The 26399-nt window shown below is 48.4% G+C and overlaps 1 protein-coding gene across 3 annotated transcripts in view; it reads left to right on the forward strand.

Moving 5' to 3' along the window:
• unc5b (unc-5 netrin receptor B) overlaps positions 1-26399 on the forward strand; it is a 277925-nt gene that overhangs the window by 245045 nt on the left and 6481 nt on the right. For all 3 annotated transcript variants that reach the window (XM_070865552.1, XM_070865553.1, XM_070865554.1), the window contains 4 exons: positions 6796-6964; positions 10192-10425; positions 18364-18513; positions 22889-23053. In XM_070865552.1, the coding sequence (XP_070721653.1) occupies positions 6796-6964; positions 10192-10425; positions 18364-18513; positions 22889-23053 (718 nt within the window). The remainder of the gene's footprint in view (positions 1-6795; positions 6965-10191; positions 10426-18363; positions 18514-22888; positions 23054-26399) is intronic.

Raw genomic sequence — 26399 nt, forward strand, 5'->3', positions numbered from 1 at the left:
TTTTTAGAGTAAGTTCATTCTCCCCTTCACCAGGATTTAGAAACCTTTCCCTGCTCTCCTGGGAGAGAACAAGGGCCACAGTATTTTCAGTCAGGAATGTTTTATGTGAGTGTGGGAAGACTCTGCAATTTTCATACCTGCCCTGATTACACCTTAATCCTACACTTGCCGGGAGCCAGCAGTGACAATGGAAGATTGCATGTTGCCTGAAATCGTTTGGACGTGCCTCCGATAATTGTTAGACAAGCAGCCTCCGCCCAGATAAACGCAGGACAGAAAATATTGGATTGGCAGAAAGTCAACCGGAGAGGAATTATTCCAGCACAAGTTCTAATTTCCTGTTTGGCAGAAATAGGACAGAGAATTTATTGAGGCGTGGAGAATAATTCCCAAGGTGTCTTCTGCTGCTCAGCATCGCGAGCATAGCGTAGTATAGCAGAACTTCCATCAGGTTAAGCCGCAGTGCGTCGTGCGAGACCTTCTTTACTACATCTCTCCCTCTAGACATGGCAGGACTGGGATTTAAGAAATTAGATTTCATAAAAAACACAAAAAAAGAAAGACTTGCATTTATATAGCGCCTTTCACAACCACCGGATGTCTCAAAGCGCTTTATAGCCAATGAAGTGCTTTTGGAGTGTAGTAATGTGGGAAATGCGGTGGCCAATTTGCGCACAGCAAGCTCCCACACACAGCAATGTGATAACGACCAGAAAATCTGTATTTTTAGTGATGTTGATTGAGGTATAAATATTGGCCCCAGGACACTAGGGATAACTCCCCTGCTCTTGGAAATAGTGCCTTGGATCTTGGGGGCCTCGGTTTAACATCTCATCCAAAAGACAGCACCTCCGACAGTGCAGCACTCCCTCAGCAACATTTTGTGCTCAAATCTCCAGAGTGGGACTTGAACCCATGACCACCTGACTCAGAGGCAAGGGTGCTGCCCACTGAGCCACAGAGGTAACCTTTTTGTTGGTAACCAGAAAGAAAGAGAATGTATTTTCTCTCCCACGCTTGTTTCTCAATGGAATATCCGTAGCCTGCCACCCCGCATGTGTTCTCTTCAAACTCCTTGACCATCAGAACACAAGGAGAAAAAGTCACCATGACCTCCGCTGCCCTCTCCCCACCTCCCCCAATGGATTTTCTCCCCCATTGCCTCTCCTGGAGAGATTCTGTTCCAAGCGCATGGGGAAGTCTTCACCTGAGGGCTTGATCAGTGGACGGGATATCAAGTAACCGTGACTTTCCACTGTTTGTTGGTATCAAGAAACCCAGCTATTCAGTAGGGTTATGAGGAGCGGGCGGAGAAGTGCTGTTGAGGCCAAGATCAGCCATGATCTTATTGAATGGCAGAGTAGGCTCGAGGGGCCGAATTCTCCTGCTCCTATTTCTTATGTTATGTACTTGTTAAGGCATAAAAAGTTCAATGGAAACGATTTGCCATTTGCTATTGGACTAAGAGGAGGTTCCATTGAATGTAGAACTCATTGGTCCAAGTCAGCATGGATTTATGAAAGGGTAATCATGCTTGACAAATCTTCTGGAATTTTTTGAGGATGGAACTAGTAGAGTGGACAAGGGAGAACCAGTGGATGTGGTGTATTTGGACTTTTAAAAGGCTTTTGACAAGGTCCCACGCAAGAGATTGGTGTGCAAAACCAAAGCACATGGTATTGGGGGTAATATACTGACGTGACTAGAGAACTGGTTGGCAGACAGGAAGCAGTGAGTCGGGATAAATGGGTCCTTTTCAGAATAGCAGGCAGTGACTGGTGGAGTGCCGCAGGGCTCAGTGCTGGGACCCCAGCTATTTACAATATACATGAATGATTTGGATGAAGGAATTGAGTGTAATATCTCCAAGTTTGCAGATGACACCAAACTGGGTGGCGGTGTGAGCCGTGAGGAGGATGCAAAGAGGCTGCAGGGTGATTTGGACAGGTTAGGTGAGTGGGCAAATGCATGGCAGATGCAGTATAATGTGGATAAATGTGAGGTTATCCACTTTGGGGGCAAAAACACAAAGACAGAATATTATCTGAATGGTGGCAGATTAGGAAAAGAGGAGATGCAACGAGACCTGGGTGTCATGGTTCATCAGTCATTGAAAGTTGGCATGCAGGTACAGCAGGCGGTGAAAAAGGCAAATGGTATGTTGGCCTTCATAGCTAGGGGATTTGAGTATAGGAGCAGGGAGGTCTTACTGCAGTTGTACAAGGCCTTGGTGAGGCCTCACCTGGAATATTGTGTTCAGTTTTGGTCTCCTAATCTGAGGAAGGACATTCTTGCTATTGAGGGGGTGCAGCTAAGGTTCACCAGACTGATTCCGGGGATGGCTGGACATATATGAGGAGATATATGGGGATATATGAGGAGAGACTGGATCAACTGGGCCTTTATACATTGGAGTTTAGAAGGATGGGAGGGGATCTCATAGAAACATACAAGATTCTGACAGGACGGGACAGGTTAGATGCGGGTAGATTGTTCCCGATGTTGGGGAAGTCCAGAACCAGGGGACACAGTCTAAGGATAAGGCGTAGGCCATTTAGGACTGAGATGAGGAGAAACTTCTTCACTCAGAGAGTTGTTAACCTGTGGAATTCCCTGCCGCAGAGAGTTGTTGATGCCAGTCCATTGGATATATTCAAGAGGGAGTTAGATATGGCCCTTACGGCTAAAGGGATCAAGGGGTATGGAGAGAAAGCAGGAAAGGGGTACTGAGGGAATGATCAGCCATGATCTTATTGAATGGTGGTGCAGGCTCGAAGGGCCAAATGGCTTACTCCTGCACCTATTTTCTATGTTTCTATGACCCCATCCCTAGTGCAGTGAACAATTCAAGTCTCGCAAGTGTAACTTCCGTCACTCTCCCTGGACCTTCACACACCTGTGCCAACTAACAACTGGCATTCATATAGCACCTTTAACGTAGTAAAATATGTAGCACTTCACTGGAACGATTATCAAACAAACACATAAAGAGATATTGGCCCTGAAATCCCGGTGGTTTCTTCCCGCGGGCGTTCGACTAAAAATAGGAGAAAAGATGCGCACTTACCTTTTGGTCGAACGCTCGCCAGAGATCCCGGACCTGAGGCTGCCTGTTCTTGCGCAACACAGCGCGTTCGCGTTGGGACGTCCGTAGAAGTCCCATAGGTCTGGACAGCCAATCACGGTAAAGTATTTTCTCATTCATAGTAATAGGAGTTTTATAAGTCCGAAACTCCCAGAAACACCCCAAACACCCAAACACCACATAAAACATTAAAAAAACACCTCACATAAATACACTATAGAAATTAAAGTTGATAGAAATATTTTTGAAAAAAAAATTTGCCGATTTAAAAAAAAAAGTTTTAATTATGGTTTAAAATAAAATTACCTGAGTGGGCAGGGTTTTTAACATAAATATGTATTTTTAAATTTTATTTTTGTATGTTTTTGATATGTTTTTAAACTCATACACTGGTAAAAGTAGGCTAGGAGCCTGCTGTTACCAGGTGCAAGAGTTTTACGAGACAGACAAATAGCCCAACCTCTGCCGTGGTAATGTTTTTCTCCCTGAGATTTGGAGGATCGGTCAAGCCGGAAACTTGACAGATCGGAAAAGCCAGTTTTCGGGGCATCCGCATTACGCGCCGAAAACCGGCTTTTCCGATGCCTTCCCGGATCCGTACACACTCCGTGCAGACCCAGGGAGGCCGGGATTTCAGGGCCATTAGGACAGGTGACCAAAAGCTTGGTCGAAGAGGTAAGTTTTAAGGAGCGTCTTGAAGGAGAAAAGAGAAGCAGCGAGGTTTAGGCAGGGAGTTCCAGAGCTTGGGGCTCAGGCAGCTGAAGGCACGGCCACCGATGGTCAAATTGGGGAACCTCACCCTGATCCTGTGAAGTCCCGCGGAGATTCCCAGCGAGCACTTACACCAAGATCCAGGATTGTCAACCCCACCCCCAGGTCCCTGAGTTTGTAGCGTTTACAAGGTGGTTTGTCCTGGACTGCGCATGGAGTCTCTGACCTACCTGTACCCAACAGCTCAAGATCGACATCTCAATTGGAGCAAGAAAGGCTGAGAAATACTTTCCAAAATGTGACTGGGTCCGAGGATATTTGAGCACGTGTCTTTTAAACTCAGCTGCCAGTCAAACATAAATGCAAACAAAACCCGCACGATCTTTGTATTTGAATTGAATGGCTTGGCCCCTCCTCTGTTTACCGAAGCAGCTGTGACCTTTATTCTGTGGCTATTGTGTGCAAAGTAAGTGAGGCAAATTGTCTGTCAGTGAACCTGGTTTTTAACCTCCAGCGTCACCATAACAGAAAGACAGAAGCTAATAACAACAGAAGAAATAGGAGCAGGAGAAGGCCATTCGGCCCCTCGAGCCTGCTCCACCATTTAATACGATCGTGGCTGATCCGATCATGGACTCAGGTCCACTTCCCCGCATGCTCTCCATAACCCTTTATTCCCCTTATCGTTCAAGAAACTGTCTATTTCTGTCTTAAATTTATTCAGTGTCCCAGCTTCCACAGCTCTCTGAGGCAGCGAATTCCACAGATCCACAACCCTCTGAGAGAAAAAATTCCTCCTCATCTCAGTTTTAAATGGGCGGCCCCTTATTCTAAGATCATGCCTTCTAGCTCCAGTCTCCCCTATCAGCGGAAACATCTCTGCATCCACCTTGTCAAGCCCCCGCATAATCTTATATGTTTCGATAAGATCACCTGAATTCCAATGAGTAGAGGCCCAACCTACTCAACCTTTCCTCATAAGTTAACCCCCTCATAGAAACATAGAAAATAGGTGCAGGAGTAGGCCACTCAGTCCTTTGAGCCTGCACCACCATTCAATATGATCATGGCTGAACCTTTGGAATCAAACTAGTGAACCTTCTATGAACTGCCTCCAAAGCAAGCATATCCTTTCGTAAATATGGAAAACAAAACTGCATGCAGTATTCCAGGTGTGGTCTCACCAATACCCTGTACAACTGTAGCAAGACTTCCCTGCTTTTATACTCCATCCCCTTTGCAATAAAGGTCAAGATTCCATTGGCCTTCCTGATCACTTGCTGTACCTGCATGCTAACCTTCTGTGTTTCATGCACAAGTACCCCCAGGCCCCGCTGTACTGCAGCACTTTGCAATCTATCTCCATTTAAATAATAACTTGCTCTTTGATTTTTTTCTGTTAAAGTGCATGACCTCACACTTTCCAACATTATACTTCATCTGCCAAATTTTTGCCCACTCACTTAGCCTGTCTATGTCCTTTTGCAGATTTTTTGTGTCCTCCTCACACATTGCTTTTCCTCCCATCTTTGTATCATCAGCAAACTTGGCTACGTTACACTCAGTCCCTTCCTCCAAGTTGTTAATATAGATTGTAAATAGTTGGGGTCCCAGCACTGATCCCTGCGGCACCCCACTGGTTACTGATTGCCAACCCGAGAATGAACCATTTAACCCAACTCTCTGTTTTCTGTTCGTTAGCCAATCCTCTATCCATGCTAATATATTACCCCAACTCCAATGAAATATTTTTGGAAACGTATCTCCATTCGCAGAGCGGAGCCAACAGATCTCAGGGTGAATCTGAGAATCTTACAGCACAACAGGAGGCCATTCGGCCCCTCATGCCAATGCCAGTTCTCTGAAAGAGCTATCGAATTTAGCCCCAGCTTTTTCCTGCATCGCCCTGCAAATGAGTCCCCTTCAAGCACGTGTCCAAACACCAGTTGAGGTTCCTGCGCGATCTGATTCCACCACCTTGTCAACGAGTGTGTTTCAGACGTTATATCTAAAAATTTCTCCTCGTTTCACCTCCACCCACATTTTCTTCGCATGATGCTCAGGGTGAGAAAAAAAAGCAAGACTTGCATTTATATCGCGCCTTTTACGACCACCGGACATCTCAAAGCACTTTACAGCCAATGAAGTACTTTTGGAGTGTAGTCATTGTTGTAATGTAGGAAACACGGCAGCCAATTTTCGCACAGCAAGCTCCCATAAACAGCAATGTGATAATGACCCGATAATCTGTTTCTGTTATATTGACAGAGAGATAAATATTGGCCCAGGACACCGGGGATAACTCCCCTGCTCTTCTTCAAAATAGTGCCATGGGATCTTTTACATCCACCTCAGAGAGCAGACGGAGCCTCGGTTTAACGTCTCATCCGAACGACGGCACCTCCGACAGTGCGGCACTCCCTCAGCACTGCACTGGGAGTGTCAGCCTGGATTTATGTTCTCAAATCCCTGGAGTGGGACTTGAACCCACAAATCTCTGATTCCGACGCGAGAGTGCTGCCCACTGAGCCATGGCTGACAATGGCGAAGGATATGCCCATGTCATGCTGCGGTCAAGTATAAATGAGCTGCGTTTCATAAATACAGCTGCAAGGAATATCTTGTTATAAAATTGTCGGAGAATTGCCTTTTGGTGCTCTTTGTACATGGCATTGCTGCCCTCTTGTGGCGGCATTCGTTTTAAACGTATTTCTGTTGACGGAGTGACTGCTGCCAATGATATGCAGGAGCGTCCTGAGACCCCAAATTTTAAAAATAACGTTCACCACAACAGACAACGGTCTGCGTAAATGCCAACTCTAGCGGATTTTTCCATCGTTAGAAATAACTTTACTATAAAGAAATGCGAATAAAATTTAAGACGCGCATCATTTTCCCTGTTAGCGATTTGATTGATAAAGATGCAACGAGCAGGGGTAATGTTCGCAGCCTTTGATGATGCTAACAGGCATTCTCTCATTGATTTTTTTTTCCAATAGGCCCCCCTCCGAGGGTTCGCAGACGGTCCTGAGCCCCATGGTGACCTGTGGCCCCACGGGCATGTTGCTGTGCCGGCCTGTGGTCCTCAGTATCCCTCACTGCGCGGACGTCTGTGGCTCCGACTGGACGGTCAAGCTCAAGACGCAGACACACCAGGCGGTGTGGGAGGTAAGAGCCCGAGCAAGTGGCAGACCCACAGGCCGCCGGCCACGGCATTGCCGCCGGACGATGCTGATTGCAAATGGATCCTGGAAAAAACTCGCACTGCTTGGAGAGGCTTTGCATAGTTGGGATAATCATCTGCGGCCTTTCGACCCGTGGGGGGAATCTAGAACTAGGGGGGGGCACAGTTTCAGAATAAGGTCCATTTAAAACACAGATGAGGAGGAATTTCTTCTCTCAGATCTGTGGAATTCTCTGCCTCAGAGAGCTGTGGAGGCTGGGTCATTGAATATATTTAAGGCGGAGATAGACAGATTTTTGAACGATAAGGGAGTGAAGGGTTATGGGGAGCGGGCGGGGAAGTGGAGTTGAGGCCAGGATCAGATCAGCCATGATCTTATTGAATGGCGGAGCAGGCTCGAGGGGCCGAATGGCCGACTCCTGCTCCTAATTCTGATGTTACTTATGAGCCAGCTTGGCTCACTCGACAGCTCGCGTGCCTCTCGAGTCAGAGAGAGTTGCGGTTTCTCCCCCACGTAGGCCGAGGCTGGCGATTCCGTGCCGTCGTGAGGCCCTGCGATTTTGTCAGAGGTGCCGTCCTTCGAAGGAGCGGTCAGTCCAACACCCTGTCCGCCCGTTGGGCTGCACGTTGAAGTCTGTGTTGGGTAGGCCGGGCTCGTGCTCCAGAAAGATGCAATCACAAGGGCGTTCTTCATTCTACCCTATTTATGTGAATTTATTTTTCCATCTCATCCATGAGAACATAAGAAATAGGAGCAGGAGTCGGCCATTCGGCCCCTCGAGCCTGCTCCGCCATTCAATGAGATCATGGCTGATCTTCGACCTCAACTCCACTTTCCCGCTCCATCCCCATATCCCTTGATTCCCCTCAAATCCAAAAATCTATCGATATCAGCCTTGAATATACTCAAAGACTGAGCCTCCACAGTCCTCTGGGGCAGAGAATTCCAAAGATTCACCACCCTCTGAGTGAAGAAGTTTCTCCTCATCGCTGTCTTAAATGGCCGACCCCTTATCCTGAGACTGTGACCCCTGGTTCTAGACTCTCCAACCCGGGGGAAACATCCTCCCTGCATCTACCCCGTCAATCCCTTTAAGAATGTTATGTTTCAATGAGGTCACCTTTCATTCTTCTAAACTCTAGGGAATACAGTCCCAATCTGCTCACTTTGGATGCTGGGTCTCCTTCCCCCCGCCCCCCCCCCCCCACCCCCCATCGCCCCTCCCCCCAGCCCTCTCTCCACCCCCCCTAACTCCCCACTCCCCTTCTCCCCCCCCCCCCACCCCACCCCACCCCCACCCCACGCACACATTGTACCTGGACACAGCCCAAGAGGCCTAGGATGCAGAACAGCCCCACTCTGGAGTGTACCCCAGGGCCGGGAGCGGGAGTGCTCAGTTCGGTTTAGTTTTCAGACTCACCTTGCCTCCCTTGTGAGGGTGCCTCTTGGCTCTGATTGGTGTTGGTCCCACCCCTGACCCCTGCTCCCAGGGCAGCCTGTGAACTCGGTCTGCGAGCAGTCCCTGATAAGAACATAAGAACTAGGAACAGGAGTCAGCCATTCGGCCCCTGGAGCCTGCTCCGCCATTCAATAAGATCACGGCTGATCTTCGACCTCAACTCCACCTTCCCGCCCGATCCCCATATCCCTTGATTTCCCTGGAGTCCAAAAATCGATCGATCTCAGCCTTGAATATATTCAGCGATTGAGCATCCACAGGCCTCTGGGGCAGAGAATTCCGAAGATTCACCACCCTCTGAGTGAAGAAATTTCTCCTCATCTCCGTCCTAAATGGGCGACCCCTTATCCTGAGACTGTGACCCCTGGTTCTAGACACTCCAGCCCGGGGGAAACATTCTCTCAGCATCCAGGACGATGGGTTAAAGGCCTCCATTCCTGGCTCTGTATGCTGCTCACAATTCATTCTCATTCTCTACTCCTATCGATGATGGACACCTTTATTGGATTGCGGTGTGAAATATTGCTGCATCACTTCAAATTAGCGCAATAACCCAGTGAAATATGGCTTATTTGCTTGTCGTAACGACAAGGCTATGGTAAAAAAAAATCCATCATGTTATTAAAGCATTTTAACTTCTGACACCAGGTTACATACATCACAAATCGTGTCTGAGGATTGTAACTTAAGCCTGGGCTCAATGGCCGTTTGATGGATTGGATTGGAAGGTGCATTGCCGATTGATGATGCCTGTGGTAGAGGGGTGGCTCCCTCAGATCCGCTGATCAACAACTTGCATTTATATAGCGCCTTTAACACAGTAATACATTCCCAGCCGCTGCACAAGAAGCGTACTCAGACAGATTCTGACACCGAGTCGCATAAAGAGATATTGGGACAGGTGACCAAAGGTTTGGGGAAATAGGGCATGAGCAAGAGACCAGAATTGGAGGAGTGCAGAGCTCTCAGAGGGTTGTTAAGCAATGCCTTGATTTCAAAATTCTCATCCTTGTTTACAAATCCCTCCATGGCCCTCACCCCTCCCTATCTCTGTAATCTCCTCCAGCCCCACAACCCCCCGAGATGTCTGCGCTCCTCTAATTCTGCCCTCTTGAGCATTCCTGATTATAATCGCTCAACCATCGGTGGCGTGCCTTCTGTTGCTTGGGCCCCAAGCTCTGGAACTCCCTCCCTAAACCTCTCCGCCTCTCTTTCCTTGTTTAAGACGCTCCTTAAAACCTACCTCTTTGACCAAGCCTTTGGTCACCTGCGCTAATTTCTTCTCATGTGGCTCGGTGTCAAATTTATCTGCTTTGTCTTATAACACTCTGTGAAGCACCTTGGGACATTTTACTGTGTTAAAGGCGCTATATAAATACAAACTATTGTTGTAGGGCTGGAGAAGGTTCCAGAGAGAGGGTGGGGACATCAATAAGTCTCGAAGCTCTGGAACTCCCTCCCTAAACCGCTCCGCTTCACTGCCTCTCTCCTTCTTTAAGGCGCTCCTTAAAATCTAGTCTCACCTGTGCTCATATCTGCTTAATAACAGAAATATAAAATGCTGCAAACACTCCACGGGTCTGTGGCGAGAGAGACAGAGTTAACATTCCAGGTCAATGGCCCTTCGTCAGAATTAATGTCTCCTTCTGCGGCTCGGTCTCGAATATTGTTTGGTGAAGGTGCTGTACAAAGGCACTGTTGTTGTTGTTGTAGCTTGCCCCCGAATGAAACTGTTTTTCCTGTGTCTCCAGGAGGTGGTGACGTTGGAGGAGGAGAATTTAAACACCCCCTGCTACTGCCAGCTGGACGAGCAGTCCTGCCACGTCCTGCTGGATCAGCTGGGTACCTACGTCCTCGTGGGGGAATCCGTCGCCAGGTCGGCCATTAAGCGGCTCCAGCTCGCCATCTTTGCACCTGCCTCGTGTACGTCTCTGGAGTACAGCCTTAAAGTGTACTGTGTGGACGACACTCCCGATGCTTTAAAGGTAGGTTCATCAGCTCCTGCGCATCCAATCTGGGCTTTAGCTGTCTTTTTTATACGCAATGTATTTGTTTCATGGGTTCGTTGCTGAAGAATTTATAGCACCTCATTGCTGTTAAGAACTAGTTGGTTTATTAGCAAAGGTTTAACAATCACACTACACATTACCGGTTCATCCACCAGGCTCACAACTGCATACCTCATCGTGGATCCCCCGAACCCAACTGGCTGGGGTTTTCTTGAGTCTTGTGAACATCACGTGACTGGCTAAGCCACTCCCAACTCAACAGCTTTGCAACTATTTTAAAAGTAACTTTAAATCAAATGCCCCCCCTTTTTTTTGAGGGCACCAAAAACCGCAATTTAACAGTTAGAAATTAAAGGGAACCTTTTTCAAATCAGATCAAATTAAAATTCTGTTCCCTGCTAAAAATGATGCACTCCAGTCCCTCCGGCGCCCACCTCTCACGGAAGGCCGCGAGCGTACCGGTGGACACCGCGTGCTCCATCTCCAAGGGCACCCTGGCGCGGACGTACGCGCGGAAGAGAGGCAGGCAGTCGGGCTGAACGACCCCCTCGACCGCTCGCTGCCTGGACCGGCTGATGGCCCCCTTGGCCGTGTCAACAGTTCTACAAACCTGTGAGCATTCTCACAGCTGCATACATTACACATTGTTTTTAAGGAGATGTACAAAAAGGATTATTTGAAGGATTACAACCTTCTGGACTCAACATTGATTTCAATAATTTCGGATCATAACCACCACTCACATTTTTACGGACAGCAGCTGCTGATAACGATTCTGCCGTTGCCACTTCCACCTCCTCTAGACCCACCCTTTGTTCCTTTACTTGCCCCATTACCATCTCCTTTTGCCTCGCACCATCACCCCTTTTGTCATCCCCGGTGTTCTGGAGAAAACACGCCAGCCAATTTGCGCACAGCAAGCTCTCACAAAGAGCAATATGATAGAAACATAGAAAATAGGTGCAGGAGTAGGCCATTCGGCCCTTCTAGCCTGCACCGCCATTCAATGAGTTCATGGCTGAACATTCAACTTCAGTACCCCATTCCTGCTTTCTTGCCATACCCCTTGATCCCCCTAGTAGTAAGGACCTCATCTAACTCCTTTTTGAATATATTTCGTGAACTGGCCTCAACAACTTTCTGTGGTAGAGAATTCCACAGGTTCACCACTCTCTGGGTGAAGAAGTTCCTCCTCATCTCGGTCCTAAATGGCTTACCCCTTATCCTTAGACTGTGACCTCTGGTTCTGGACTTCCCCAACATTGGGAACATTCTTCCTGCATCTAACCTGTCTAACCCCGTCAGAATTTTAAATGTTTCTATGAGGTCCCCTCTCATTCTTCTGAACTCCAGTGAATACAAGTCCAGTTGATCCAGTCTTTCTTGATAGGTCAGTCCCGCCATCCCGGGAATCAGTCTGGTGAACCTTCGCTGCACTCCCTCAATAGCAAGAATGTCCTTCCTCAGGTTAGGAGACCAAAACTGTACACAATACTCCAGGTGTGGCCTCACCAATGCCCTGTACAACTGTAGCAACACCTCCCTGCCCCTGTACTCAAATCCCCTTGCTATGAAGGCCAACATGCCATTTGCTTTCTTAACCGCCTGCTGTACCTGCATGCCAACCTTCAATGACTGATGTACCATGACACCCAGGTCTCTTTGCACCTCCCCTTTTCCTAATCTGTCACCATTCAGATAATAGTCTGTCTCTCTGTTTTTACCACCAAAGTGGATAACCTCACATTTATCCACATTATACTTCATCTGCCATGCATTTGCCCACTCACCTAACCTATCCAAGTCGCTCTGCAGCCTCACAGCATCCTCCTCGCAGCTCACACTGCCACCCAACTTAGTGTCATCCGCAAATTTGGAGATACTACATTTAATCACCTCATCTAAATCATTAATGTACAGTGTAAACAGCTGGGGCCCCAGCACAGAACCTTGCGGTACCCCACTAGTCACTGCCTGCCATTCTGAAAAGTACCCATTTACTCCTACTCTTTGCTTCCTGTCTGACAACCAGTTCTCAATCCATGTCAGCACACTACCCCCAATCCCATGTGCTCTAACTTTGCACATCAATCTCTTGTGTGGGACCTTGTCGAAAGCCTTCTGAAAGTCCAAATATACCACATCAACTGGTTCTCCCTTGTCCACTCTACTGGAAACATCCTCAAAAAATTCCAGAAGATTTGTCAAGCATGATTTCCCTTTCACAAATCTATGCTGACTTGGACCTATCATGTCACCTCTTTCCAAATGCACTGCTATGACATCCTTAATAATTGATTCCATCATTTTACCCACTACCGATGTCAGGCTGACCGGTCTATAATTCCCTGTTTTCTCTCTCCCTCCTTTTTTAAAAAGTGGGGTTACATTGGCTACCCTCCACTCTATAGGAACTGATCCAGAGTCAATGGAATGTTGGAAAATGACTGTCAACGCATCCACTATTTCCAAGGCCACCTCCTTAAGTACTCTGGGATGCAGTCCATCAGGCCCTGGGGATTTATCGGCCTTCAATCCCATCAATTTCCCCAACACAATTTCCCGGCTAATAAGGATTTTCCTCAGTTCCTCCTCCTTACTCGACCCCCCGACCCCTTTTATAACCGGAAGGTTGTTTGTGTCCTCCTTCGTGAATACCGAACCAAAGTACTTGTTCAATTGGTCCGCCATTTCTTTGTTCCCCGTTATGACTTCCCCTGATTCTGACGTTTGTTTTTACTAACCTTTTTCTCTTTACATATCTATAGAAAGTTTTGCAATCCGTCTTAATGTTCCCTGCAAGCTTCTTCTCATAGTCCATTTTCCCTGCCCTAATCAAACCCTTTGTCCTCCTCTGCTGAGTTCTAAATTTCTCCCAGTCCCCAGGTTCGCTGCTATTTCTGGCCAATTTGTATGCCACTTCCTTGGCTTTAATACTATCCCTGATTTCCCTTGATAGCCACGGTTGAGCCACCTTCCCTTTTTTATTTTTATGCCAGACAGGAATGTACAATTGTTGTAGTTCATTCATGCGGTCTCTAAATGTCTGCCATTGCCCATCCACAGTCAACCCCTTAAGTATCCTTCGCCAATCCATCCCAGCCAATTCACGCCTCATACCTTCAAAGTTAGCCTTCGTTAAGTTCTGGACCATGGTCTCTGAATTAACTGTTTCATTCTCCATCCTAATGCAGAATTCCACCATATTATGGTCACTCTTCCCCAAGGGGCCTCGCACAACGAGATTGCTAATTAATCCTCTCTCATTACATAACACCCAGTCTAAGATGGTCTCCCCCCTAGTTGGTTCCTCGATATATTGGTCTAAAAAACCATCCCTTATGCACTCCAGGAAATCCTCCTCCACCGTATTGCTTCCAGTTTGGTTAGCCCAATCTATGTGCATATTAAAGTCACCCATTATAACTGCTGCACCTTTATTGCATGAACCCCTAATTTCCTGTTTGATGCCCTCTCGAACATCACAGGAGGGCAGGAAAAAGAGTGGGGGAGCGATAGTGATAGGGGATTCAATTGTAAGGGGAATAGATAGGCGTTTCTGCGGCCGCAACCGAGACTCCAGGATGGTATGTTGCCTCCCTGGTGCAAGGGTCAAGGATGTCTCGGAGCGGGTGCAGGACATTCTAAAAAGGGAGGGAGAACAGCCAGTTGTCGTGGTACCAACGACATAGGTAAAAAAAGGGATGAGGTCCTACGAAATGAATTTAAGGAGCTAGGAGCTAAATTAAAAAGTAGGACCTCAAAAGTAGTAATCTCGGGATTGCTACCAGTGCCACGTGCTAGTCAGAGTAGGAATCGCAGGATAGCTCAGATGAATACGTGGCTTGAGCAGTGGTGCAGCAGGGAGGGATTCAAATTCCTGGGGCATTGGAACCGGTTCTGGGGGAGGTGGGACCAGTACAATCCGGACGGTCTGCACCTGGGCAGAATCGGAACCAATGTCCTCGGGGGAGTGTTTGCTAGTGCTGTTGGGGAGGAGTTAAACTAATATGGCAGGGGGATGGGAACCAATGCAGGGAGATAGAGGGAAACAAAAAGGAGGCAAAAGCAAAAGACAGAAAGGAGATGAGGAAAAGTGGAGGGCAGAGAAACCCAAGGCAAAGAACAAAAAGGGCCATTGTACAGCAAAATTCTAAAAGGACAGAGGGTGTTAAAAAAACAAGCCTAAAGGCTTTGTGTCTTAATGCAAGGAGTATCCGCAATAAGGTGGATGAATTAACTGTGCAAATAGATGTTAACAAATATGATGTGATTGGGATTACGGAGACGTGGCTCCAGGATGATCAGGGCTGGGAACTCAACATCCAATAATGCAACTGGGCCTTTATACATTGGAGTTTAGAAGGATGAGAGGGGATCTCCTAGAAACATCTAAGATTCTGACGGGACGGGACCGGTTAGATGCGGGTAGAATGTTCCCGATGTTGGGGAAGTCCAGAACCAGGGGACACAGTCTTAAGATAAGGGGTAGGCCATTTAGGACAGAGATGAGGAGAAACTTCTTCACTCAGTGAGTTGTTAACCTGTGGAATTCCCCACCACAGAGAGTTGTTGAGGCCAGTCCATTGGATGTATTCAAGAGGGAGTTAGATATGGACCTTACGGCTAAAGGAATCAAGGGGTATGGAGAGAAAGCAGGAAAGGGGTACTGAGGGAATGATCAGCCATGATCATATAGAATGGCGGTGCAGGCTCGAAGGGCCGAATGGCCTACTCCTGCACCTATTTTCTATGTTTCTATGAACCAGATAATCTGTTTTTGTTATGTTGATTGAGGGATACATATTGGCCAGGACACCGGGGATAACTCCCCTGCTCTTCATCGAAATAGTGCCATGGGATCTTTTACGTCCACCTGAGAGAGCAGACGGGGCCTCGGTTTAACGTCTCATCCGAAAGACGGCACCTCCGACAGTGTGGCACTCCCTCAGCACTACACTGAGAGCGCCAGCCTGGATTTAGTTGACAATGAAGGGACTGCAGAAATGCAAATTCTTTACATGGCATAACATTCCTGTCCCTATAACACCCCAGCCCCTGATACAACCATCTTCAGTGACATGGGAGGCTGCCTAGTTTTTCTACTCAGATTAATTTATTTCTCACATGTTTATGCAGATACCAATAATTAAATTAATGCCTTTAGGGTAGAGATTTTTTTCCCTGTCTTAATCAGAAATGCATTGATAAAATTAGATATCTACAATTGCTGGCCTGAGCAATTCTGGCAATGTTATTAATTGTTTCAGTTACAGTCGGCCTTGTTCATGCCCGAGTTATCTTTTTCTTTTAGCCTGCCGAGCTGAAAGAGATGAAGAGATCGTTAGGTTAAAGCAATACTTGACTAGCAAGGCCGAGGAGTAGGTAGCACTCGCGCCTCGGAGTCAGAAGGTTGTGGGTTCAAGTCCCACTCCAGGGACCTGAGCACATAAATCTAGGCCGACACTCCCAGTGCAGTGCTGAGGGAGTGCCGCACTGTCGGAGGTGCCGTCTTTCAGATGAGACGTTAAACCGAGGCCCCGTCTGCTCTCTCAGATGGACGTAAAAGATCCCATGGTAATATTTGGAAGAAGAGCAGGGGAGTTATCCCCAGTGTCCTGGGGCCAATATCTATCCCTCAATCAACATCACAAAAAAACAGATGATCTGGTCATTATCACATTGCTGTGTGTGGGAGCTTGCTGTGCGCAAATTGACTGCCGAGTTTCCTACATTACAACAGTGATTACACTCCAAAAGTACTTCATTGGCTGTAAAGCGCTTTGGACGTCCTGAGGTCGTGAAAGGCGCTATATAAATGCAAGTCTTTATTTTTTTTCTTGAATGAACAGTGCAGCTTTTAACGCGAGGTATTGAGAGAGAACAGGTTGGTGTTCCCGACTGGAAAGTGGTCCGCTAGTATAAGGAGTCGGACAATGATTAGAGCGCTCAAATATAACACCCTCCGTGAGGTCTAAACAGTTACCGAGCCATCAGGCTTAATCAAACTCAATTGCTCATTGAGTGGCCTCTTTTGTTGCATGCTGGGACATCACCAGATGACTAAAAGAGGGCAAAATTGACCCTTTTTATGGCCCCGTTAGCGTCTCTGGGGACGCTGTCCCGGCAGCCCTGGGCCCCACGATCAGCACCGTGGGTCGGCGCGCAACCAGCGATGACATCATCACCGTGTGCGTTGACCCCTTTGCCGGGGAAATTGCTCGGCGAGCCGCGAGCCGCGAAACCGGGGCGGGTCAGGTGCAGGAATTCTCGGCCTGGAAGGTTACTGCCGCCAATCAGGGGGAGGGGCAATTTCGGGGCCAAGGTCTCCCCCTCTTCCCAACCCCCCCCCCCCCGCCCCCGCTCGCCCCCAATCCCCACCCAGTCAGGAGAAGGCTAATGGATAACCTCAGCCCGGGTGACGTACTGGCCAGTTGTAATTTATTCAAAGCGTTGTTGAAAAGCGTGCCCTGTCGCCAGCAGATAAGACCGGTACAAGTGGTGGACTGCTTCACTGCCCGAGAGCTGGGAATGACGTGCAGTGCAAACATGTCCCTAGTGAGGTCCAATCACTCACCTTTGGATACACAGTGTGGCTCTTTCATTCTGTGAAAGGACCTGTGCCTGCTCAGTCTGAATCGTGATATATCCCCACTTAAAGGGACGTCTCACTCAACACTGCATCTCACAGTGTGTGTGGGAATTAAGGCACTTTTATATATTACAGGAGCGCTGCCCATGAGAGAGCAATGAGACATGGCTGCACTTGTATAAATTACACAGGATATACGGCACAGAAACAGGCCATTCGGCCTAACCAGTCCGTGCCGGTGTTTATGCTCCATTTGAGCCTCCTCCCGTCTTTCCACATCTAAATCTATCAGCATAACCCTCTATTCCCTTCCCCCTCATATACTTGTCTAGCCTCCCTTTATGGCCCAATGTTCGGGGATGGAGAGAAGGCGGGAAAGGGGTATTGAAGGAATGATCAGCCATGATCTTATTGAATGGTGGTGCAGGCTCGAAGGGCCAAATGGCCTACTCCTGCACCTATTTTCTATGTTTCTATGAACCGAGGATATCAAAGACCGATGGAAATACGAATCTCTGAATGTGAAGTCAAGTTAGAGAATGAAACTGTTTGTTCACACAAAGGGTGGTGGGAATATCGAAATCTTGCACTCAAAAAGCACTTGATACTGAGGGTCAACTGTAAAGTTCAAAACTGGAGATTGATCGAGATTTTTGTTGGGTAAGGGTATTAAAGGATACGGAACAAGGCAAGTGGAGTTAAGATACAGATCAGCGGTGATCTGATTGAATGGCGGAACAGGCTGAATGGCCTCCTCCTGTCCTCCATTCCTATACACATGGGGAGCCGTTCCTTGTGTCTGTGTTAAATAATTGGCTCTCCACATTATACTGCGATCCGAAAACGATGGGGACCTGACTAAGGACCATTGTACCAAGAGGAGTGGGCATTAGACTGTCAAAAAACCGTTGGAGGTTAAAGATGCACTGCGGCAACTTGCCAAGGCTTCTTCGGCAGCACCTCCCAAACCCGCGACCTCTACCGCCTAGAAGGACAAGGGCAGCAGGCGCATGGGAACACCACCACCTCCACGTTCCCCTCCCAGTCACACACCATCCTGACTTGGAAATATATCGGCCGTTCCTTCATCGTCGCTGGGTCAAAATCCTGGAACACCCTCCCTAACAGCACTGTGGGAGCACCTTCACCACACGGACTGCAGCAGTTCAAGAAGGCGGCTCACCATCACCTTCTCGAGGGGCAATTAGGGACGGGCAATAAATGCCGGCCTTGCCAGCGACGCCCACATCCCGGGAACGAATAAAAAAGGTACAGAGCTATTTGATTTACAAACCTCTTGTCTGCTTGTGTTCCCCCAACAGGAAGTGCTGGAGCTGGAGAAAAATCTGGGAGGATATCTGCTCGAGGAGCCCAAAAGCCTGCTGTTCAAAGACAGTTACCACAACTTGCGGCTTTCCATCCACGATGTCCCTCACTCACTGTGGAGAAGCAAATTGCTTGCCAAGTATCAGGTAGGAGCTGAATTGTCATCCGTTCTCCAGCATATATTTACGAAAGGATATACTTGCTTTGGAGGCAGTTCAGAGAAGGTTCACTCGGTTGATTCCGGGGATGAGGGGGTTGACTTATGAGGAAAGGTTGAGTAGGTTGGGCCTCTACCCATTGGAATTCAGAAGAATGAGAGGTGATCTTATCGAAACGTATAAGATTATGAGGGGGCTTGACAGGGTGGATGCAGAGAGGATGTTTCCACCGATGGGGGGAGACTAGAACTAGGGGGCATGATCTTAGAATAAGGGGCCGCCCATTTAAAACTGAGATGAGGAGGAATTTCTTCTCTCAGAGGGTTGTAAATCTGTGGAATTCGCTGCCTCAGAGAGCTGTAGAAGCTGGGTCATTGAATAAATTTAAGACAGAAATAGACAGTTTCTTGAACGATAAGAGGATAAGAGGTTATGGGGAGCGGGCGGGGAATTGGAGCTGAGTCCATGATCAGATCAGCCATGATCTTATTGAATGGCGGAGCAGGCTCGAGGGGCCATATGGCCTACTCCTGCTCCTATTTCTTATATTTTTATGTTCTTATAATGTACGGAGAATAAAGAAGCATCATTGTAATGTATTTGCTTCGTGGGTTCTTGGCTGAAGAATTCATAGCCACACGTTGCTATTAAGAACTAGTTAGTTTATTAGCAAAAGGTTTAACAATCACACCACACATTACCGGTTCATCCACCAGGCTCACAACTGCACAACTCATCATGGACCCCCTGAACCCAACTGGCTGGGGTTTTATTGAGTCTTGTGAACATCACGTGACTGGCTAAGCCACTCCCAACTCAACAGCTCTACAACTATTTTAAGTTGAAACTATAAATCAAATGCCCCTGTATTAAAGGGGCACTAAAATCGGCAAATTAAACAAATTAAACCTTTAACGTTAATTTGGTTGCCGGGAGTGATGATGCACTCCAGTCCCTCCGGCGCCCACCTCTCGCGGAAGGCCGCGAGCGTACCGGTGGACACCGCGTGCTCCGTCTCCAGGGACACCCTGGCTCGGATGTAACCGCGGAAGAGAAGCAGGCAATCGGGCTGAACGACCGCCCGCTGCCTGGACCGGTTAATGCCCACCTTGGCCATACCCAGGAGCAGTCCCACGAGGAGGCCTTCCGACCTGCCCGCTCCCCTCCGCACCGGGTGCCCAAAGATCAGGAGCGTGGGACTGAAGTGCAACCAGAATTTGAGGAGCAGCCCCTTCATATATTGGAAGAGGGGCTGCAACCTGGCACACTGAACATCCACATGGAACACGGACTCCTCCAGACCCCAGAAATTGCAGGCGGCCTGGGAGTCTCTGAACCGACTTAAGAACCGATTGCACGGGGCTGCCTCATGCAACACCCTCCAGGCCAAGTCCCCAATAGCTAAAGGGAGGACTCCCGCGTAGAGTGCACTCCATTGGGGACCCCCGCCTCCTCCAGACAGCAAGATGGTACGCCATGACGTGCTCACAGGTCCATACATTACAGGTGGCTTGGGCTCGATTGTGAGGCTCAAGTTTAATAAACTACCAGCAGTGAACAGCCTGGCTTTACAAATAAAGAATGGCTGATGCGCAAGGTCTCTCTCTGGAGCCATATTTCAATAGGCGCTATTGGGCGGGAGGAGGGGGCGAATTGGAGTGGAAGCTTAAATTGTTTTCGAGTTCAGTCAGTGCACTCTGCCTTCGATTTCCTATTCAACCTGGAGAGATTTTGACGTTGAAATCTAAATGACTTTGTCCCCTACTGGTAATATCAAATCCTTGCCCCCATTGTAGACTTGCTCACCTCTTCTTAAAATACAAACCCAGCCAGAAGAGCCGCCACGGGGCAAGTTGCTGTGGAAACTGCTGCCGGCAATGCAAAGGGCATTGCATGCACATCTTTGTGATGTGTCTGCGTGTGTGTGGTGTTACAAGGGGAGCGAGCGACAAGGTCCAGCTGGAGACGGCTGCCAGTGTTCCACGTATCTCGCAACCATTGACCCTTTGTTGTTGGCACGTGTTTAGTTTTCTGCTCTTTCTCGCTGTTAACTCGGCTTGACAAACCCTGCGTGCTGCGTTGCAATATACTTTGAAGCAAGGTAGCGAATGCAATCAGCATTGTAGCTGGAGTTCGGTGATGAGCGACACTGCTTTAATGAAGCACTGTTGAGCAGTTCTGCCTCCCGATATAGCGCAGCCCTGGGCTCAACGTGAGCTGGGAGCTGGCTCTCCACAGTCAAATTTATAATAACGTATTAATCGGAGCCTTGGTGGCTTTGCACATTTCTGTTCCTGATTGCTGCTGACATCCTATGGTACTGCAGCGATTCCATTTACAATCCCTCTTGTATGTTGCCAGGACACAGTAATCATTGAGTTCTTCAGAAAAGCTCCTTTACAGACGTGCATTTCAGATTTTTCTGTGTTCGGGATCCCCTGTAAATACTGACATATTCCCGAGGATCCCCTGTAAATACTGACACACTCCCAGGACCCCCAGTAAACACTGATTCATTCCCAGGACCCCCAGTAAATACTGACACACTCCCGGGGACCTCCTGTAAATACTGATACACTCCTGGGGACCCCCTGTAAATACAGACACATTCCCAGGGACCCCCTGTAAATACTGACACACTCCCAGGACCCCCTGTAAATACTCACACACTCCTGGGGATCCCCTGTAAATACTGACACACTCCCAGGACCCCCTGTAAATACTCACACACTCCTGGGGATCCCCTGTAAATACTGACGCAATCCCGGGACCCCCTGTAAATATGGACACACTCCCGGGGACCCCTGTAAATACTCACACACTCCCGGGGATCCCCTGTAAATACTGACACATTCCCGGGGACTCCCTGTAAATAGTGACACACTCCCGGGACCCCCTGTAAATACCGACAGACTCCCGGGCCCCCCTATAAATATGGACACACTCCCGGGGACCCCTATAAATACTGACATACTCCCGGGAACCCTCTGTAAATACTGACACATTCCTGGGGACACCCTGTAAATACTGACACACTCCCGGGGACCCCCTGTAAATACTGACACACTCCCGGGGACCCCCTGTAAACATTGACACACTCCCAGGGACCCCCGGTGAATACTGACATACTCCCTGGGGACCCCCTGTAAATACTGACACAATCCCAGAGACCTCCTGTAATTACTGACACACTCCCAGGGTCCCCCTGTAAACACTGACACACTCCCGGGGACCCCCTGTAAATACTGACACACTCCCAGGGAGCCCCTGTAAATACTCACACACTCCCGGGGACCCCCTGTAAATACTGACACACTCCCGGAGACTACCTGTAAACACTGACACACTCCCGGGGATCCCCTGTAACCACTCACACACTCCCGGGGACTCCCTGTAAATACTCACATACTCCCGGGGACCCCCTGTAAACACTGACACACTCCCGGGGATCCCCTGTAAATACTGACATACTCCCGGGGAACCCCTGTAAATACTCACACACTCCCGGGGACCCCCTGTAAATACCGACACACTCTGGGGACCCCCCTGTAAATACTGACACACTCCCGGAAGACACCCTGTAAACACTGACATACCCCCGGGGAACCCCTGTAAATACTCACACACTCCCGGGGACCCCCTGTAAATACCGACACACTCCGGGGACCCCCCTGTAAATACTCACACACTCCCGGAGGACATCCTGTAAACACTGACACACTCCCGGGGACCCCCATGTCCACTGCCCAAACTAAAACATAAAGCACCCTTTAAAAAATTTTGAGCGACAGAAATAAAGCACGTGTGTCAATCAACAAATAGAGGGGAAAAAGACGCAATGAGCTCCCGACATGTGCAGCCCCACAGGCTCCCAGTTTGGGAAAGTTTTGCTTTGGAGTCACCTTACCAACGCAAACTGTAACTTTGCAAGATTTTTGTATTGACTCGGTGTAATCTCCTCCAGCCCCACAACCCCCCGAGATGTCTGCGCTCCTCTAATTCTGCCCTCTTGAGCATCCCTGATTATAATCACTCAACCATCGCTGGCCGTGCCTTCTGTTGCCTGGGCCCCAAACTCTTGAACTCCCTGCCTGAACCTCTCCGCCTCTCTACCTCTCTTTCCTCCTTTTAAGATGCTCCTTAAAACCGACCTCTTTGACCAAGCTTTTGGTCACCTGCCCTAATTTCTACTTATGTGGCTCGGTGTCAAATTTATTTGTTTTGTCTTAAAACATTCCTGCGAAGCGCTTTGGAATGTTTTACTACGTTAAAGGCGCTATATAAATACAAGTTGTTGTTGTTGCGCTCATTGAGCGGATTGGATGACTGTAATCAAACGCCTCTCTCTCTCCCATTTTTCCAGGAAATTCCATTTTACCATATCTGGAGTGGAGCCCAGAGAGCGCTGCACTGCACCTTCTCGCTGGAGAGGTACAGCCTGGCTTCCACTGAATTCTGCTGCAAAATCTGTGTCCGGCAGGTGGAGGGAGAGGGGCAGATATTCCAGCTACATACAGCCATCGAAGAGGTAAGGCCAGCGCGAGTCAGAGCCTCGTCACCGAACCCCAGGAACCGATCTTCGTCGCCAACGTGACATCACAAACACCCACATACAAGGCGGCTCCATTGCACAGGAACTTGTCAGGTGACCTTGTCACCTGATGCTTTTAGTGTATTTGCATGAGCAGTTGCATTACCGCAGTGGTCCACTAGGTGGAGCAGGAGCCCACTAGGTGGCGCTCTTTGTTGCAGTCAGCAGCTGTGATGACAAGCCTCCAACACAGAGCACGCTGGTCAATGCAGCACTGGTTGTGGCTGTTGCTGAGAATAAGTCAACTGTTAACTGCCCCTCGAGAGCATTGAAGAGATGGAGGTACAGGATACTGTGTGTCTTATCTGTATTACTGATTCCCGGGAGGGCAGGACTGACATATGAGGAGAGACTGGATCGACTGGGCTTGTTTCACTGGAGTTTAGAAGAATGAGAGGGGATCTCATAGAAACATATGAAATTCTGACGGGACTGGACAGGTTAGATGCAGGAAGAATATTCCCGATGTTGGAAAAGTCCAGAACCAGGGGTCACAGTCTAAGGATAAGGGGTAAGCCATTTAGGACCGAGATGAGGAGAAACTTCTTCACTCAGAGAATTGTGAATCTGTGGAATTCTCTACTGCAGAAAGTTGTTGAGGCCAGTTCGTTAGATATATTCAAAAGGGAGTTAGATGCGGCCCTTACGGCTAAAGGGATCAAGGAGTATGGAGAGAAAGCAGGAGGTTGAATGATCAGTCATGATCATATTAAATGGTGATGTAGGCTCGAAGGGCCGAATGGCCTGCTCCTGCACCTATTTTCTATGTTTCTATGTTTACATAGAATTACATGGAATGTACAGCACAGAAACAGGCCATTCGGCCCATCGGGTCTGTGCTGGTGTTTATGCACCACACCAGCCCCCTCCCACCCCTCTTTATATAACCCCATCACCATACCCTTCAATTCCTTTCTCCCTCATGTGTTTATCCAGCTTCCCCTTAAATGCATCGATACTATTTCACCTCAACCACTCCCTGTGGCAGCGAGTTCCACATTCTCACCACTCTCTGGATAAAGAAGTTTCTCCTGAATTCCCCATTGGATTTATTAGTGACTACCTTATATAGATGGGACCTAGTTCTGGTCTGCCCCGTAAGTGGAAACATCTTCTCTACGTCTACCCTATCCAACCCTTTCATAATCTTAACGACCTCTATCAGGTCACCTCTCGGCCTTCTCTTTTCTAGAGAGAAGAGTCCTAGTCTGTTCAATCTTCCCTGATACGTATAACCTCTCAGTTCTAGTATAATTCTAGTCAATCCTTTTTTGCACCATCATCAATGCCTCGATATCGTTTTATAATGTGGAGGCCAGAGCTGTTCACAGTATTCCCAAGTGTGGTCTCACCAAGTTCCCCCTTAACCTTCTCTGTTCAAGTCAAAATGAAAACAGTTTTTTGAGACTTCCTTCATAGCTGTAACCTTTCATTCCAGTGAATCTTTGCCGTACTTTTCCTTGGCTCCGGTATTGTTCCTGTAATCGGGAGCCAAAAGGTGCCGGAAAGCTCCAGCTGCGGGCTAGCCCAGTGTCTTGTCCAAGTTCAGCATCACTTGATGTCAGGAAGCACTGTTCCTTATCTCCACCGCTTTGATCTCGCCGGCGATAAGTAGCCCCGCACATTGCAAACACTCGGGAAGTGCAGCAGGAAGTATCATTACTCCCTGTGCACTGCACTGAGAAACACAAACCTGACACGCTCTCATGTTTTCGGGTCCCGTTCTTTAAAAAGGGAAACATTTTGGCCTGTTTGAAGTGGGAAGTTATTTACAACAGCAGAACAATGGCTGTTCAGTGCACTGGACTCCAGAAAAAAACCACTGCTGGCTAAACCTAAATCAGGTATGGGTCTGGAGCTCGTAATAAATCACAGCACCAACTAGACCACAATAAGCTGGACCTACATGGAACCGTTAACGTGGAGACGCATCTCTGGAGGTGTCATGTGGTGGGGAGGGGCCGGGTTGCCGGGAGATGGCCGTAGAGTGAAAGGCTGGAGGCGAAGGGACGGGTGGGGGGGGGGAAGATCTAGCAAGGATGACGGGTTTTAGCTGAGTGCAATGCATGGCTGATTTCCCAGTGCTGTGTTTGAGGGTGGGTGGATTTTGTTAACGTGGGGTGACCGTTGCACACCAGCCACCACACGGGCTTGACAGAGCGAGGTCTTGGTCCAGTGGCAAGGGTTAACCAGGATGACTGGAGACCAGCTCTGCTGCACGGACCTAGTGCGCACACATATCGGAGTGTGGGCTGGGCCCGTGCTGCCCCTGGGCCCTCGCCTCTCCTGGGCCCCGATCGCGTCCCTCTACGAACTCTCGCCGCTACTTCTGTCAAGCCCGTGTGGTGGCTGGGGTGCAATGGCCACCCCACGTTAAAAAATTCCACAGGCATCTTCGGGATCCGGAATATCATTGAAACACCTGTGAACTCATCCGCTTTCGGCGTGGAAGCAAGTCATCCTCGTTTTGAGGGACTGCCTATGATGATGATGTTTGAGGGTGTTGTACTGAGGTTGCGACTAAAGTGCATTGTTGGCACACAGCACAAGGAGTTTTACTGTGCGTGTAGACCACATTTTATCTGATCTTGGAGCGCTCAATACATTGAATGCCAAGAGCAGGAAATAAAATTCAATTCCTCGTACCAGCATTCCTCACCTTTAGGAACACAGAATACGTTCCTGTCCCATTTTGTTCCATAGTAATCAGGAAGGCAAATGGAATGTTGGCTTTTATTGCAATGGGGATAAAGTATAAAAGCAGGGAAGTCCTGCTACAACTGTACAGGGTATTGGTGAGGCCACACCTGGAGTACTGCGTACAGTTTTGGTCTCCTTATTTAAGGAGGGATATATTTGCATTGGAGGCCGTTCAAAGAAGGTTCACTAGGGTGATTCCTAAGATGAAGGGGTTGTCTTATGAGGAAAGGTTGAACAGGTTGGGCCTCTACTCATTGGAGTTTAGAAGAATGAGAGGGGATCTTATTGAAATGTATAAGATTCTGAGGGGGCTCGACAGGGTCGATGCAGAGAGGATGTTTCCCCCTCGTGGGGGAATCTAGAACTAGGGGACATAATTTCAGAATATGGAGTTGTCTGTTTAAAATGGAGTTGAGGAATTTCTTCTCTCAGAGGCTCGTGAATCTTTGCGACTCTCTTCTCCAGAGAGCTGTGGAGGCTGGGTCATTGAATATATTTAAGGTGGAGTTAGACAGATTTTTGAACGTTAAGAGAGTGAAGGGTTATGGGGAGCGGGCAGGAAAGTGGAGCTGAGTCCATGATC

Source organism: Pristiophorus japonicus, chromosome 22, assembly GCF_044704955.1.
Source record: "Pristiophorus japonicus isolate sPriJap1 chromosome 22, sPriJap1.hap1, whole genome shotgun sequence".
NCBI classification, from domain to species: domain Eukaryota; kingdom Metazoa; phylum Chordata; class Chondrichthyes; family Pristiophoridae; genus Pristiophorus; species Pristiophorus japonicus.